Source organism: Alligator mississippiensis, chromosome 4, assembly GCF_030867095.1.
Source record: "Alligator mississippiensis isolate rAllMis1 chromosome 4, rAllMis1, whole genome shotgun sequence".
NCBI classification, from domain to species: Eukaryota; Metazoa; Chordata; order Crocodylia; family Alligatoridae; genus Alligator; species Alligator mississippiensis.
The window spans coordinates 215,006,971-215,023,459 of NC_081827.1; the positions used below are offsets into that span (position 1 = coordinate 215,006,971).

Here is a 16,489-nt window from a genome sequence, read left to right on the forward strand (position 1 = left end):
CTCTCCTCCTTCAACTAGTAAGAATGCATTAAATGTAATGTAGAGAATGAGTCAATTAATATGAAACTGAGCTGAATCTAACCATCTATGCTATTACTGTTTTTATGCTTAACCTGCGCTATGATATGGAAGTGCTACCTGTGTAATCTACAAATCAGTGCCCTTGTAGTATAATTGAACTATAAGATGCTGCATATCTAAGGTAACAGAAGATGTATACACTGTCTGAGTAACAGGTTGTGAATATATAAATAATATGTGGGGAGGCTGTACTCCAAGGTGGGGGGCAGAACTAAGACTGCATATGTCATTTTATGACATTTCCTGACTCTTAAGTGCTTAACTGGGCACTGTTAATATAGTTATGTCAATAAAATTGAAAGTTGTGTCAATAAAATCTGTGCAGCTTCTTTCTTCTGAAGGTATCTTTTATTACATCAGGATAAGATCTGCTCAAACTAAACATTACAATCCAAACAGAGCATAAAGCAAAATGAGAATTCGAGTGCCAGGAAATTCATGATAAAAACAATAGATCATTGCATTTCCTTAATGAACAATGGCAATGTGACTTTCTTGCCATGGAGTTCACTACACCCTTATTTAGGATTAGCTTTGTGATTTGTTAACTGGGACAGTGTCACTTTTGTTTCTTGTGATTGGTGGTAACATGCTTCTGTGTCCTCTATAAAACAAGGGGGAACTTCTTTACTACATTTTTTAGAGAAAGGAAGAGAGTGTTGGTCCCTCCTTATCCTCCTAGAGAGAACCTTCTTAACTACCTTTGTAGCTATTACGCTAGTGTTAGTAATATTACACTAGTGTAGGTAGGGCTTAAGGTCTGGTCTGCAAGGGGGAATTAATTGGCATAATTATTACTGTAACTCACCACATCCTGGAATGGGAGTGCCTATATTCAATTCAGTTTATGCTTATGCCAAAACCACATGAAACGGAAGACTGCAAAAAGTGGTTTATTTTATGTTGTCTTAAGTAGTATGGAAAGTAGGCACCCTTTCATTCCAGACAAGATGTTTGCATTAAGATTTGTAGTGATATATTTCCTGTAAATTATCCCAGCATGTACAAACTCCAAGACTATTAAGCAAATGCACAGAAAAGATGGTTGAGAGTAAAAGGTTAATTTTTTTAAACTTGCTCTGAGGAGAATCCCATCTATATATTGAAGTGTGGATTGGTCTGGTATTCTTCTCTTGTGGTGTTAAAGATAGGATGTGTTTTAAGTGCTGATTAACACAGGGAGACCTTTTGCTGTCTGCAACATTCTTGTAAGTTTGCCACTTGCATAGCCCAAGATTTCTGTTCCAAAAATCTAATTTGAGATGCTTTTGCAGGATTACTCACATTTGATTATTTTGAGGTTGTGAACAAGTAATTTATATACCAGGGGTGGCCAGAGTTAGTTACCCTGGGATTCTCTGTGGAAGTTTAAGATTTTGGGGGGGCTGAGGGACCCAGAGTGGAGCAGGAGGGCGGGTGCCGAGGAATCTGGAGCTTCCCCATGGGGGGCACGCTGTCAGGATAAGCGGTGTGCTGCAGCCCCCACCCAGGCAGCCCAGCACTTGAACTGGCAGTCCTAGGAGAAGTCTTTGGCCAATTTTTGGTGAGCTGCACATACAGTGCCAGTGAGTTGCCTGCAGAACCTCTGTTATATGCATAAACTAGGAGATTTTTTTACTCCTGTTCTTGGCTCTCATTCCCTCTACCTTTATTGTGCCAACAAAACCCATATTACCTATTCTCACCCTCCAAAAGCTGCCCTTATCCACATTTAGGAGAACAAATATTGTACTCATAACCCTATGTTATCTACAGTGCATTCCCTGCCCATCTTGCCTAGATGGTCGTGCTCATATCCCACAATCAATTGAAGATTCAGTTTGTTAGCCATGCCAATACTTGACAACACTTCCCTTACTATCTGGTTGAGTTTCTGTAACTTCACTTAGTACCTGGCTTGCCGGATACCTATATCGCCATCTTTTAGCATATTCAGAAGTCAGCCATTATAGCCTTATTTTTGTCCACATGGAGTCTCTGCTGGCTCCCGCATACCAGGATTGGGCCTTGGAGCCCAACATTGCCTGTCTGTGCTGGGATTGGGGCTGCCCCTGTACATCAAGATTGGGTCCCTGATCCAGCATGCAGAGCCCAGGCTCCTTGGGTCCAGAAATTTGGCAGCAATGGAGTGGTGTCACCACTTCCCTGTTACCAAATTTCTAGACTTGCGAGGAGCCCTATGGGCCAAATTACCCACCACCAGGGGCTAAATCTGGCTTGTGGACATGGGGTTGAATACCCCTGGGCTTGGTGGATTCTACTGCATGTTTCTTTCAGGGATTGTCAGGTTGCAACACAACTGAAGTACTGCTTAGTGATTGTGAGCTTTAATTTTTTTTTTCATTCTATTATTACTCAAGCCAATGTCAAACTTGGTTAATCTTCATGATATCTCTTAAAGATTGTCCCTGACAATGATTCTTCCACCACTGAACAGACCTTTCTTTTCATATAGGATTTTGTTGGTAATTTTCCCCCCCTAAAAAAACATATTTGATTAATACACGCCCTTCCTGTCAGATTTTACAACCCCTCTTGTTTCTTTATAGAACATGCTTGCCCAATACTTTCTTAGACTTCCCATTTTACATTTTAGCAATTGACCAAGACATTCATATTCCATATCTGGGATTGTAGTCTCATTATGTAAACATTTCTGAAATGTTTTTAACTTTTTGTTGGGGTCCTTCAAGATTACATTTTCAAAATTTGTAGAAAAGAGGAAGGCCTAAGCATTGTTAAATTTCAGATTTATATTTAAACCACTTCCCTCCTAACGTACAGTGAAGAATTGAATTGCACAATGGTGCCCCTTTTTATGGGCACTACCACTTGTAAGGGCCAGTATGCAGTATAATAACTGATGCTTTGCCAGTTAGTGCTATGAATATTTATTCTTAAAGAGTTAAGCTGCAGAAGCCAGTGGTATATACAGAATTAAAATATATGAACAGCATGTTCATAATTTTTAAATCACTGTGGTAAGCTTTTGAAGCTGTACAATGAAAACATATTGGGATCACTCCTCCTGTCTAATAACCCACTTGCAATAAGAATACCATGCATTATGAATCAGAATTCTTTGGTCTAAATCATAGTTGTTTGATTATTGTGAAGCTATTCAAAATAAACATGTGAAGTGACATTTATTTACTTATATTGGGTGAATCTGGAAAAATCCATCATAAATGGCATTTCTGTCAAGACATAAAATTGAAATAGTTTTCACATGTGGAGGGGTTTGGCCTAAATTTTAATGACCAGAATTTGATATTTTAGAATCCAGTGATTGTGAAAAGTAATGCAGGGGACTAAACTTGATAGCCCAGAAAGGCCCCTTTCAGTCCTATATTCCTAAATAATCTGAGAGAGTGCATTTGTACCTGGAAGGTGGGTGGGGAATGAACTGGAACCTGAACAAAGAACCTTTGATAAGTTTGTATCACATTTTAGAATGGCTGTAGGAACATTTTCTATGTAGGCTTAAACCCCTGACAAATGTTGCATTTTAAGAAGTGTGTGTGCATGCGCGCGCGCACACACACTACTAGCAAGGAAACTGCTGACTCTTGGAATATTTTAATGGAATTAGGAGCCATGCTAACTTTTTAAACTCGGCTTTCTGAAAGTGATGTCACTTTTGAGGCATTCCACCTTTTCTGGCATATACATCACACCTTTTCCCTCAAAAACCATCTGGGGAAAGTTGGGGCATACATATATGCAAGGAAAGGCATCTCCTTGGGGGGTGGTGGGGGTGGCAGCATTAATTGCTGCAGCTCTGGGAACCACAAGAGATGAACATTGCCCAGAACGTAACCTTTTTGCTATGAACTTTCTGGACCCCTGGGGAATTCTCCTCTCCAACCGCATGCTGGATCAAGCCAGTGCATGGGGTTTAGCCATTGCTGGAACTAGTGCCCTGAATCCAACCTGGCATATGGCCCCAGATCTAACATGCCAGGTCTGGACCCCACATGCTGGCTCTGGGGTTGTGTGCCTGGTTGGACCTGGCATGCAACTTCAGAGCCAGTAGGGGGCTATGAACCTGGCACGTGGTACCTCAGTGTACTGGGTAAGATGCAGCATGTTCCTCCAGAGTCAGTGTTACGGGGTCAGACTTGGTGCATGGTCTCAGATCTGGTGTGCTGGGTTTGTCTGTGGGTGTCATCCAGCACATAGGACCAGTAGTAGGCTAGGGAGCAGTTTCTGCTCCCTAGCTGCTTGCACCTGCTTATCTCAATGGTAGGTAGATTTTTTTTTTTTTTCTTCAGGCTCCCCTTTAAAATCAAGGTATGTACTACATATGGGGGTGTGCTTTAAGTGAGTGCATGCAGTATAAAATAGTGCATGATGGCTAATTATCATAGCCCTCTAGTCACATTTCTATACTGCAGAAAATGAAATAATTAAAGATGAAGAAATTTTTCAGTGCCCTGCCATCTTCCTGAAAAGGGGGAAGGTCTCTGTTCATGGCAAAGAGTATAGAAGGGCAGAATAAGGAAATGGCTATCTCTGCATCTTGATTCTAACATATGTAAATTATGTAACCTATTCATACTGTAGAAGTGGTTCTCAGTCTAAAACCCACAACCAAGATTGTGTTTGGGTCTGTCTCAACAATTTTACCTGTCAGCAAATGGGATTATGGGGTTGTAACTCTTTAGCTGGGCCCTGGTGGTAGAAGAAGGGCTTGGTCTACATTTTGGCTTGAGCCACTACCCACAATTCTGGATGAGAACCTATCCTACTGAGATCCAGAGAGACAACTTCCCCATTGCAAGCAATTTAAACCATAGACTGATTTATTGTGGGTAAATAAATAACTAATATAAAAAAAATGAATTCACTAATTCTTATCTCATTCCCCTGCTACAACCGTTAAACTCCCCAGCTACTAGAAATGTAAATATCCCAAATACCGAATACCCAAAACAACAATTCCAAATGCTCACCCTTTTAAAATTCTCCGCTTTGAAATGAATTACCCTAAATGTCAAAGAAGCTACACTATCAACTATTTAAAATATTAAACAATTTAGCAATATCTAACACACAGTTGATATTTTAATGAGCATTAAATTTGTCTGCCCTGTGGGGCTGCAGTGGCAATTGGCCCCTTCTTCCTTCCCTTTTCCTGGGGAGTTATGTGGCCTTGCTCAGTCCAGTCTGGGGGTGGGGGATGGGAAGGGGTTTCTTCTTGGGTCATTTGGAAGGAGTTTATCCCAGCTCCCCGCTGGTTTTGGGGAGCATTGCTTTGTGTTGCTGATGCTCGCTACAGCTTCTGGGGTCGGGGCACCATTCTGCTCTTCCCAGCACTGGGGAACCCTGCTGCTGCTAGCCCTATAAGGAGCTCTGCCTGCTGGGCTAAAAAATTTTTGCTCTGCGACAGTTGTTCTGCTGCCACTTCTGGCGAGTGCTGCTGGAGTGGCTATGCACTGTGGCTGGAGGTTGCTGACACTGTCAGCACTTTAAAGAGCTCTCTCTGCTTGTCACTCGTGCCACTTGCTGCTGCCTGTGGCTGTTTTGGAGTCTCTCTTTAGGGCAGCTCCCTTAGGTCTCATCAATGAGACAGCCCTCCTGTGTACTATGGGTGACGATTTCACTGTTCTCAGTGAGAAACCCTAAAGGGGGAAACTGTACCAGTCTACCCTAGGCTCTCCAGTCGCAGTTATGAAGCTCTCCTCCCTTGGCCTTTTTGGGTGCCCTCACCCCTTCCAGCTGTCACCCAACCTATTCCCCTGCATTCAGAATGAGGACCTGCAAGTTACAGAACACCTTTAATAGGTCACATGACCAACCACGTATATTACATGGTACATTGACATGAACTAACATGGTTTTCACACTGTGAAATTCTGAAATTGTAAGAGTACCCTTTGCCACCTTGAATCTGTTCTTTATGCAATCCCTACTCTAGTAGTTGGGAGACAGACTTTGCTGTTTTTTTCTGACTACGGAAGAAAATCACTCTTTCAAAGCTCTTGTGAATGTGATAATTGATCATTCTTTGTATATCTGTCTTTCTCTGCTCATATTTTGAAGCTTAGTGGTATGTTAGATACCCGTGATACTTTAAATACACTTTAAAGATACCTGTATCTCTTTTCATTCCTAAAGAGTTGACAACTTCAGTGTTCAACACACTCTCCTTCCCTCCCCCCATACCAGTTGCACTTCTGTAACCCTTCAAAATACATACTTGAAGACAAAGCTGTTTGCTAAATACAATTCTGCGCTTAATTTGTAAAATGACTGATAGTCTCATTGCTGGAGGATAGTTCCCATGTGATTGCTGTATAAAGAATTTAGTGAAAGTTTACAAGGTTTTACAAACAACAGGTTATTGTAGTCTTTTTATATGCAAAACTGACTGTTTCTGACTGTATGCCAGGGCAATTCTCTAGTTACTGTGTTACCCAAAATGCTGGTTAGTCCTGTTGCAGCACTTGTCCTTCAGGGGCTGTTTACGTCACTACATATCAGATTTATGTTTCATTTTTGTATATCTGCAGTAACACAAAGGACACTTGCAGGTTTCTTTTTTTATCTCCTCTTTCCTTCCTACCTATTGCTCAAATGTATTTCTTTATAAACCTAAGGAAGAGAGAATAAGCATAATGAAGGGAAGGAGGAGGCGCACAGACTAGGAGCTAAAATCATTCCCTAAGCCCACCAAATATTTTGTTCCTATTTAGGTACCTAAAAATGAACTTGCTAAACAGACTACAGGCATACAGAATCTAAATACCAAGCTGCGGACCTTTGCCTTCAAGTTACTGTGCTCTTGGGTACAAAAAGAGAGAAATTGGGTTAGCAGAGGCACTGATGGATTTGCTTTATTTTAGTCTGTGCTTACAGCTGTTGCTGTATCATGGGTGACATTTTCCCACTCCTCTATTTTGCTATTCATAAAGACAAGTCAAGGTGATCAGAAGCTGGTAAACAAAAAGGAAAAGTGAGTATTTCTAGTCCATGATGGAAGCAGTGATACAAGTAGTTTTTAAACTTTGCTTGGACAAGTCTTAAAGAACTTGCATCTCATCCTAGTTCTGCAAACAAAGCAGGAAACATTTTATGATTAATGCTTAATACAGAGCACTAGACTGGAGCTGAATGAGAGGGAGTCCTTAAGAGGGGCTATTTATACTATAACTATCTTTACTTTTGGGGTTCGAGTCTACTGTTTAAAGCAAAGCACATGTTGAAAATGTAGAAGTAGTTCTATGTTCTAATCGGGTTGCATGCATATGAATTTCATTGGGAACAAGGCCTGGATGTATAATTGAGGGATGGGTATAATGATGGGTAACTTTTACTAGAGCAGCTTTGGACTTGAAAGGCATGAAATCAAATCCAGAAGAGGGGTGGTAACAAACAGAAAGTCTGGTTTTCATGCCTAGCTGTGGCACTAATTTTAGTTGGCACCTAATGAGACACTGGGGATGAATTCCTGGCTTCAGTAAAGTCCTAGGTGTGTCTTTAACTTCAGCTTTGGCTCCTGTACCAGTTTGAAAGGTGTAGATCTGGGTGAGTTCTCATTTTTACAAACAATGTAAAACTCCTGATGTGAGAAGAGAGAGCTGTCCTGATGTACATGTTAGTTCCTGTAGCCTCCTAGTTTTTCACTTCTATTTGTGACTCTTCCACTTCGTAGCTCAAATCATGAGTCAGTTTGCTCATGTGCATCAAATAAGAACTTAATGAAAGCATTTTAAGATGAATATTAGAAAACTGGTTTGTGCTGGGTAGTGTTTTCCATTCTGGTGATATTTATTTTTAATGTTTGTTTATTCTTAATTCCTTTTCTGGATAATGCCTTTTATTGGAATAGCTTAAAGACTTTTCAAGTTAACAGAGCAGGTTGCATCAATATTTGCTAAAGACCACATGCTGCAAGAACACCTTGACTTGTGCCTTTTATTTATTTATTTTTTTAGATCAGTTCTGTTTTTATTTTGTAGCAGGGTTGATACAGTGAGCTAAAAGCATTGTGTTCAAGCACAATTTAGATGAATAATACCGTATAAACAGTGCATCTAAATAACCAAACAAATAGCAATTAAAACCAAGACAATCACTCCCAGTCATGAGGTATTGTCAGTGCTGTTCTCTGATGTAGGAGGGGAGAGCCCCCAATTGTTCTTAAGTCAACTGGTAACTGAAGCCACATTTGTGGAGCCTAGCAACAAAAGGCTTTTTTTGTTCGCAAACTGTATTCATCTATAACATTACAATTTCAAAGCCTAAATAGCACATAATGTGTGAGCAGGCCAATTGGAATGTAACAAGCCCCGCTCAGTTCAGTGATTTGGTAGAAATCACGAATTTAAATTGAAATAGTGGTTCCACACGTTGTAGCAGGCTGAAATACTTCAGATTAGCTACGTGAATGGACAGCAGGCTATCTGTCCATGTGGGAGTATTCAGGGATGTATACTGCATCATTTGAAAATGAACACGTATTGCAAAATTCTCCTCCCTGAATATTAGGAGAAAGGAACACTAATTTAGAAGCAGTAGTACTAAGTTGCTCACTCTGGAACAAATCGGCCTTGTAAGCTTTTGATAGCACAAACCTTTGGTATCATCTCATCCTGTTGATCAAAGCAAAATGTTCAGAGAAATATCTTCTTAGACAGGGGTGGGCAATTATTTTGGCTGGAAGGCTGCTTTATGAGTTTTGGTGAGCTGTCAAGGGCTGCAAAGGTGGCCCCACCCCTTGACAGGTGACCTGCCTCCTGGTTGCCATCTTGGGACCAGAAATCCTGCCCTTGACCTTTGCCACTGGAAGTCCCTCCCCTTACCTGAAAAGTACTCCTTTTGGGAGTGGTGGTTGCCATCTTGAAACCAGAAAAAACCCAACAAATCGTATACTGAAAAAATCAAACCCCTACTATTATTTATTTTAACTTTATTTAAAAAAAATTTCTGTCCTGATTTATGTGTTTGCTTAGTATATCTAGAGGCAATTGCAGAATAGCTTAAAACACAGTCTTACTCTTGTGTGTGGTAGGATGTGGGTATGGTGGGTGGGGGGTTTTTGGTTGGTCGGGGCGTGTGGAGGGGCTATGGGAGGGTGTGGGTTTGTTTGGGGATATGGTGGGGGGTGGCGTGTGTGTGTGTGTGTGTGTGTGTGTGTGTGTGTGTGTGTGTGTGTGTGTGTTGGGGGGGGAATCCTCGGAGTCCCTGGAGTCAGAGAGCCCCTGAAGCTGTGCATGGTGGCAGTGAGCAGGGCCAGCCTAGCCTGGCCCCTTTGTGCACAGCTCCCCGTGTTCCTGCCTTCTTCCCGCAGTGGGAGTCCCTGGCCCTGGCTTGGTGGGGCCCTCACCTGCATTCCCAGGCTCACAGGCAGGGAGGCTGGGAACAGCCTCGGGGTGGCCAGGCACAAGTTCGGCCAGGCAGAGGCTTCTTGTCTCTAGTGCCGCTGTGCTTGGGGCTGGGGGGACCAGGCCAGGCTGGGGTGGGGGGTGGTTACTTAGCAACCAGAGCCGCACCTCCCACGTGCAGACGCCAACTTGGAGAGGTGCAGCGAGGGTCGGGACTTATGGAGGGGCTGGGTGGAATTGCTTGGCAGGTCGGATCCGGCTTGTAAGCTGTATTTTGCCATGCAACAGTCCACTGGACTCACTTAATATAGCTGTGTCATAGCTGAAAATTAGAAATACTACAGCCATGCTTAACTCAAATAGCACTTAAAACTCTTTCTCCCTCCCCACCCCCACCCCTACTCCTGAGCGGTATAGAAACTTTGTCTGAGCAGCACTTGTCTGATTATCCTGTTTGTCACATGCTCCCTATGCTGCACATTTGGTTGGACTATTCATGTCTATAGGAATAAGCAGGAACATACTAAACAGCAGGAGCTTTGACATGCATGGCTTTTCTCTCTTCATTGTGCATCATGGACAAAAGGCATGGCTAGTTCTACATAAATTGAGAAAAATGATGGTTGAAAAACTACTAAAAAGTATGTGTATTTTTTTTAATACATTAATAATGCTTGTAATGGGATGTTTAAATTCCTCTAATTGAAACCAGTCTGCCACAAGATCTGGGGGTGACACCTGTGGTGCAGTAATTATCATACTTTCAAGGGAAAGATAATTGTTTTCTAGTAATTCAAAATACAGAGCAGGAACTAGAGGTGAAAAAGTGAATGCAACTCATTAAAAAAAACAACCCAACACTTTTTTAAAAAAAGGTTAGATTTTTGTCCTTTTTCTCTGAGCGTACATTGATATATATTTTTATTTTATTTTTTAAATGTGATAATTAACACATTGGTAGTAAGTGCCTAGTACAAAATAAAGCTTGGAAAAAAATTTAAAAATGAGTTATTAGCAGGGATCCTGATTTTCTCTGTTTAAGTGACAAATTCTCTGATAAAAATCCCAAATTCTCTATTAAAAACACCAAATCTGTGCTTTTCTGTGATTAAAATGAAATGTCACTCTGCGTGCGTGTGTGTGTGTGTATCAGTTGAACGCATTGTTTTATTGATATATTTACAATTTTAAAGCAATTTGGAGGCCTACCAGTGCCTCAGTCATTATAATAAAATTAATTCAAAATACATATAAATTATGGCATTTGATTCTTCTGGTTTTTTTTTTTATTATGGAAAATCAGAGCTTCCCCTTTCCCCTTCACTCACCAGGATTCGGGTCCAGATGTGGCTGTCTCCCCCCTGTGGCTTTGTGGTGCTGAGTAGCCCTGATATGCTGGTACCCTGCCCCTGCCAATGCTGTTGCCAATCATTCCCAATTCACCCCCCACCAGCCCTGCCACTCGCTCCTGACCTGCTGCCCTCCACCCCCAGCTCCCCCAGTGCATGAGGAAGTAGATGGGGGGGGGGGGAAGGAGGGAGTGTGTGGGCATAGGCAGCTTGTGGGGGGCATGTGATTTCTGCACCCACAGCAGGATGTGGGGCTGCAGCTGGGCTAGACCAGCTCCAGCTTCATGTCCCAGTGGGAGGGACTCTGTGCGAGAGCGTGTGCCACGCTGCCATGGCCACCAAGGTGAGGCATGGCGGTGGCACGGAGTTGTGCCCCTCACTGCTGCCGGGTGGGCAGGGGGCTCCTCACCTGCTGGAGCCCTGTACCCCATTGTGGGTGCAGAAATTACACCTTCCCCACCTCCCACTGTTGCCTGTGCCCTGTTGCCCTGCCCCTGCTTCGTCCCCTATAGACTTATCTGGAGGGAGCTGTGGGAGCTGCTCTCTACCATACTGCCTAGTTGCCATGTGTGCATGAGCATGCACACATGCACGTGTTGCCCCCCGCCCCCTGTGTCCCACTCCCTACAGCCTGAAGAGGCTCCTTGCAGGCTGGAACTCTGCCAGCCTGCGAAGAGAGAGCCAGTTTCCTGGGCTTTTCTCCTTTAAATCTGTAATTTTCACCTTTAGAGTAGGAAATCCATGTTTTTCCATGGCAAATGGAAAATCTGGATCCTTGGTTATCAGCAATTCCCTTAGCGACTGGTTAGCACTAAATCTTATGCCTGATAATTCTCAACAGTAGCATAACAATGGGTATGCAAACCAGACACAAGGTGCAGGTGCTCCCTAAAAGGGGGCCCAGAATGGAGCCGGGGGGCTCTTACCTTCATGTTCTGCCCTCCCCCCAGCCGCTTGCCTCTTTCTTCCTTTCCACACCCCACACAAACCTTCCCTTCCTTGTCTCTGGCTCAGGCAGTGGGGAGAGCACAGAAGTGGCAGCATTATGTTGGTGGGAGGAGCAGCCAGAGGTTCACTACTGCTGGGGCAGATGTTACCTCCTTTTTGTTACTAAAAAACAGCCACCACTGCTCTGTCCTTCTCACTGCTGGAGCTGAAGTTGGAGCTGGAACAAGGAAGGTAGGGCATAGGGGGGCAGTATTGCCTTGGGCACACTTCATTGAGGCTCCTGTCTCTTAAATTGACAAAGTTTAGGAGCTTCTGTTAGTAAATGTGCATTCCAATTCTTCTAGCTCTCTCTCTCTCTCTCTTTTTTTTTTTTTCTTTTTCTTCCCCAGGGAGTGGAGCTACAGCAGTAGTCCAGGCAGCGCTATGCAAACCCAGAGAAGAACGTGTAGCAATAAAGCGAATCAACTTAGAAAAATGCCAAACCAGTATGGATGAATTACTTGTAAGTAATCTGAATGGGAAAACAATTAGGTTTATTTTCCCTTGAGCTGAGATTTTAAGCAGAAAATAGGGTTAAAGGATTTTAAAAGAACATGGATGTTTTACTACACTAAAAAATGTATCCAAATTATCCATTACCCCTGCCTCTCCAACATGGTAGGTATGATGGTGCATGAGTACACACAACAGGCATTGGAAGACCAATTTCTCAGGACTCTGTTTGGGCAGGGGAGAGGGAGAAGTTAGAAGATATAGGAAGAACTGCTCTACCCAACATTAAGCTTGTTGTTTTTTGGAGACCCTGTTGTCAGAAGTGTATAATATTTGAAGTACCTTTTAAAAAAAATCTGTAAAGTAGAAACTTACAATTTTAGGGGAAGCTGTTGAGTCAAACTTATAAATGGCAGACATGGGTAGCTTTTAAAAATACCTTGGAAAATACAGAAATGGCCAGATTATTTAGGGTTACTACAGAGATGAATGTTTCTTCCATACCCCAGGAACTCTCTCAGACACAGTATGGGTTTGTGCCACCTCTGTGTATCAAATTTAGAGTAGTAAGAGTTTACCAAGCTAATGCACCGGTCATGGCAGTCAAGTCAGCAAGTCACTCTGAACTTTTTTTTTACAAGCAGGCTTTTTAATAGTACCTCTTTTACTGAGGTGCTTAATAAGATAAATTGCCTTATTATGTTGGCAGCATAATAGTAATTAAAGGACATGAAACCTCTCCAAAAGGGACAATACTTCTTGCTGCTTTGCAGGTTACTGTTGCCAAGAAGGTAAAAGCTTTTACCCTCCCTCACCAGTGCAGAAATTCCTGTTGCTCAGCAAATTGATTATCTTCCGCTTGGAAGTGCCAAGCCAAAAGGTTTCATGAAAATTGTTACTGAAAGTTTACCCTCTGTCTAGTTTGCTGCGCTGTAGGTCCTGGGTTCTCCACTGTAAATGCTCTTTCTCTAGTTTTAATGGCTGTCGCATTTGATTTATAGAGTGGGTATTCCAGACAAGGAACTGTTTTGAATCAATTGTAGCAGGAGAATTTGTCTCTTGGAAAACTTGATTTAAATGCATCTAGTCTCATAGATCAGGGTTGTCTAACCTCTGTCTGGTGGGGGCCATAGGACTGTGCTATGTGGGTCCTTCCTATTCCACCAAACAGCAGGCGCCCTCCTGTACCATGCCAGTGTCCCATGCTACCCTGCATAGACCCCCTGGATTCCCTCCAGACCACCTGGCTTTGGACTTCCTCAGACTTATGAGAGTGGGATCAAGCATTGGAAGCCATCAAAGGAAGGGGGAGCCCAGGCACTCCAGTTGCAGGAACTCTTGGATCAGTGAGAGTAGGGATGCCCTGACTAGGAGCCCAGGGGCTGCAGGTTAATCCATTGGGGGCCACATGCAGTCCTCAGACTATCAGTTGGGTAGCCCTTTCTTAGAAGATGATAGGGGCTTTGAAGTGAAACTGAGAGGAAGAAAAATGGACTGTGTACTGTGAAAAACTAGGTGGTAACTTAACACACCATCTGATACCCCATTCCAAAATAAAGTTTTTATTAAAAAAGCCAAACTGTATTGTTTTGAAATAATAACAGTCTCTCCCTTAGACTGAGGTCAGAGACCATTCAGAGTACATAATAATAGTAATAAGTAAAAAAAAAAAAAATGAGTTGTCGTTGCCCTCCCCTAACCTTGGCTTATATGTTCATAAAAGACTATTTTTTGCAGAAGTTTTGAGAGATTCACCAAACTATCACTTAAGATTTCTTGTCTGTCTGCCAAAAGCGGCAACTTTGCTGCATCCTCTGCCTTCCTCAGACCCTGGATATTACTGGCAATGCCATCATTTTAATACATTAAATTCCAGTTATTATGCTGTTTGTGCATTGTTTTTGAAAAAAATCTTCCTGCTACTTTGTTTGAATTGAAATAGTCTTTCCCTCCCAATGCCTGTCACTATTTGGCTTTTATTCATTGCCTTCCTGTGTTGATTTTTCTGACCAAGTACATATTTACATTCTTTTTTGAGTCTGTAATCAAACACGTGAAGAGCCAGAGGACCTTGATGATTTGTTTACTCTCCCTCTACTTACATTTCATTGTTGCAAAATAGAGATGTTCTACTGCAGTCATGCATACAAAGAAACATAATTTTATCCTTAAAATATTTTATGTAATCTATGCAATCACAATTTACCTGTAACTGTAGCATTTAGAATACATTTTCCAAAAAGTCTGTGAAAGCTATTTGTTTGGACACTTGATTTTTTTTGTAGTGAAGCCTTTTGATAATGGTATACAGTATCTGAGGGGAAAATTTTTCCGAAGATAATGAAAGATGCTATAGGAGAGCAATTTTTCTGCTGGGTAGCTCACAAGATATAAGTACTTCTGCCTTATAGTGTATCCTTTCTTTGTAATAGTACGTTATACTTGAAAACAAACAAACTATCTTGTTCTTTTTGTCCATTTGCTCCTTTTTATTTTTTAAAAAAGCAGCCTGATTTTTACCAACTACAAATACAGATCTTTACCAACATTGTCTACTGCTGTTTGTCTTGAATACAGCTTTTAACTAATAAATATCAGTATGAGAAGTTCATCCTCATAATCAGCACAGACTCAATAAGGAGATCAGTTTTCATAGGTGCATTAAATGGCCAACTTTGATCTTGGATGGAAAAAAAATTGTGTGTGTGTGAGGTGGGGGAATGATTAGCTGATGCTGAAATATTACTTGCAGCAATTAAGTTGACTGATTATAGAGTACACATAAGTAAGATCTACAGTGCTGGACTGTGGTTAGGTGTTCCAGGTAATCTGGCCCCTGTAAAATCTTTTTTTAAAAATATGGTCAAATGACTTCCAAGCTGACTCTGGTACAATAAACCAGTGATTCCCAAAGGGTGGGTTGTCACACTAGTGTGTCATTAAATTATTTCTGAGAGAGAAAACAAATGCTCTTACCCTGTCTGGCACCCTGCACATGTCCCAGCTACTCTTACAGTTGATCCTCTGACTGCTGCCGTGGCTGTCCCCTTCCACCCCCAGCAATCCACTGTGCTGAGAGTGGGTGGGCAGGCTGACACATGGAGCTGTGCTTTGCAACTCAACTTGTCCCCTCCATTCCTCCTACACTCCTGGGGCCAGGTTGCTTCAAATCTATAGTCTGTGACAGGGAGCCTCCCAGGGACTGTTAGAGCAGGACTCTGCAGCTTATGGCCCATGGACCAGATCTGCCCTGTGGAACCTTTGGCTCTAGCATATGGTTATGGGGCTTCGGCAGCATTTGGCCATAGGGGGTGCCTTCTGCAGGCATTCTCCATGTGGCACTGGGGGGACGAGCTGCAGCAGCAACAGGGTTCTTGTGCCCACTCGCCTACCAGGCTCCGACCTAGAGTGGACTCTAGCCCTCAATTGGAAAAGGTTGCCTACACCCATGTCAGGGGAGTCATCTTCACCTGGGTCAGCTGGACACTTACAAGCTGCTGCTGTCCTAGATGTGGTAGCCAGAGAGTGCTGGCCTTTTGGAAGCCTGAATTATTATTTTAATTTGGTCCATTTTTAAGTGCAATAGCTAGTCCTTTCAATTAGCCTGCCTATGCTTTAGGGAAGGAATTCCTAGGTCTGGGTAATGAGTTTATAATTCAGAGGTGTGGCATTTTTAAATATGATAATTAGTTTCCCCCACAATAGGATCACCCCTTGTCTCTATACCTTTGCTATCAGGAACTAAAGCTCTATCTGCATAACCAAAAATTACAAGACTGGTTGTTCAAGGAAGGCCTAAAAAGAACTTCTTTTAACCCAGAAGCATCCTCACAAATAGTTCACTGATACAGTTTAGTGGAAGAGAACTGTTGAAAGAAAAGACAAATGAAGAAGACAACCTACTTCTTACCCCACCACCAGCTATAGGTACTCTGGAAGAAGGAAATTTTTTAATATAGACTTACCAAATTCATCACTATCCCTTACTCTTGATTATACCTTGAGTGGGAGGGAGTTTTATTTCACTGCCTGGCTCAGTCCTCCCAGGAGACAGGATCAGGTTATGTGAATCAGCTGCTGTACAGTGGGGAAAAATGAGGGCAACAAGGATGCCTCAGATTATAAAATCCCAAGGTATCTCTCATATCTTCAGTTACTATGCTGCTTGAAGAAAGAAATGTTTTATTTCTCAATGTATTAACAGTACACAGAAAATTAATCTGTGGTTTTAAAATCACACCTAGAAGCACAGGATATTTTATTAAACATAATAATAAAATTGATGAAGAC

General features: G+C 42.2%; 1 protein-coding gene across 5 annotated transcripts in view; it reads left to right on the forward strand.

The window, feature by feature from the left end:
- Positions 1–16,489, forward strand: part of STK39 (serine/threonine kinase 39) — a 211,122-nt gene that overhangs the window by 40,333 nt on the left and 154,300 nt on the right. For 4 of the 5 annotated variants that reach the window (XM_019480504.2, XM_059727307.1, XM_059727308.1 and 1 more), the window contains exon 2: positions 12,097–12,209. The exons of the other annotated variant lie outside the window; for it this stretch is intronic. In XM_019480504.2, the coding sequence (XP_019336049.2) occupies positions 12,097–12,209 (113 nt within the window). The remainder of the gene's footprint in view (positions 1–12,096; positions 12,210–16,489) is intronic. 5 annotated transcript variants of the gene reach the window in all.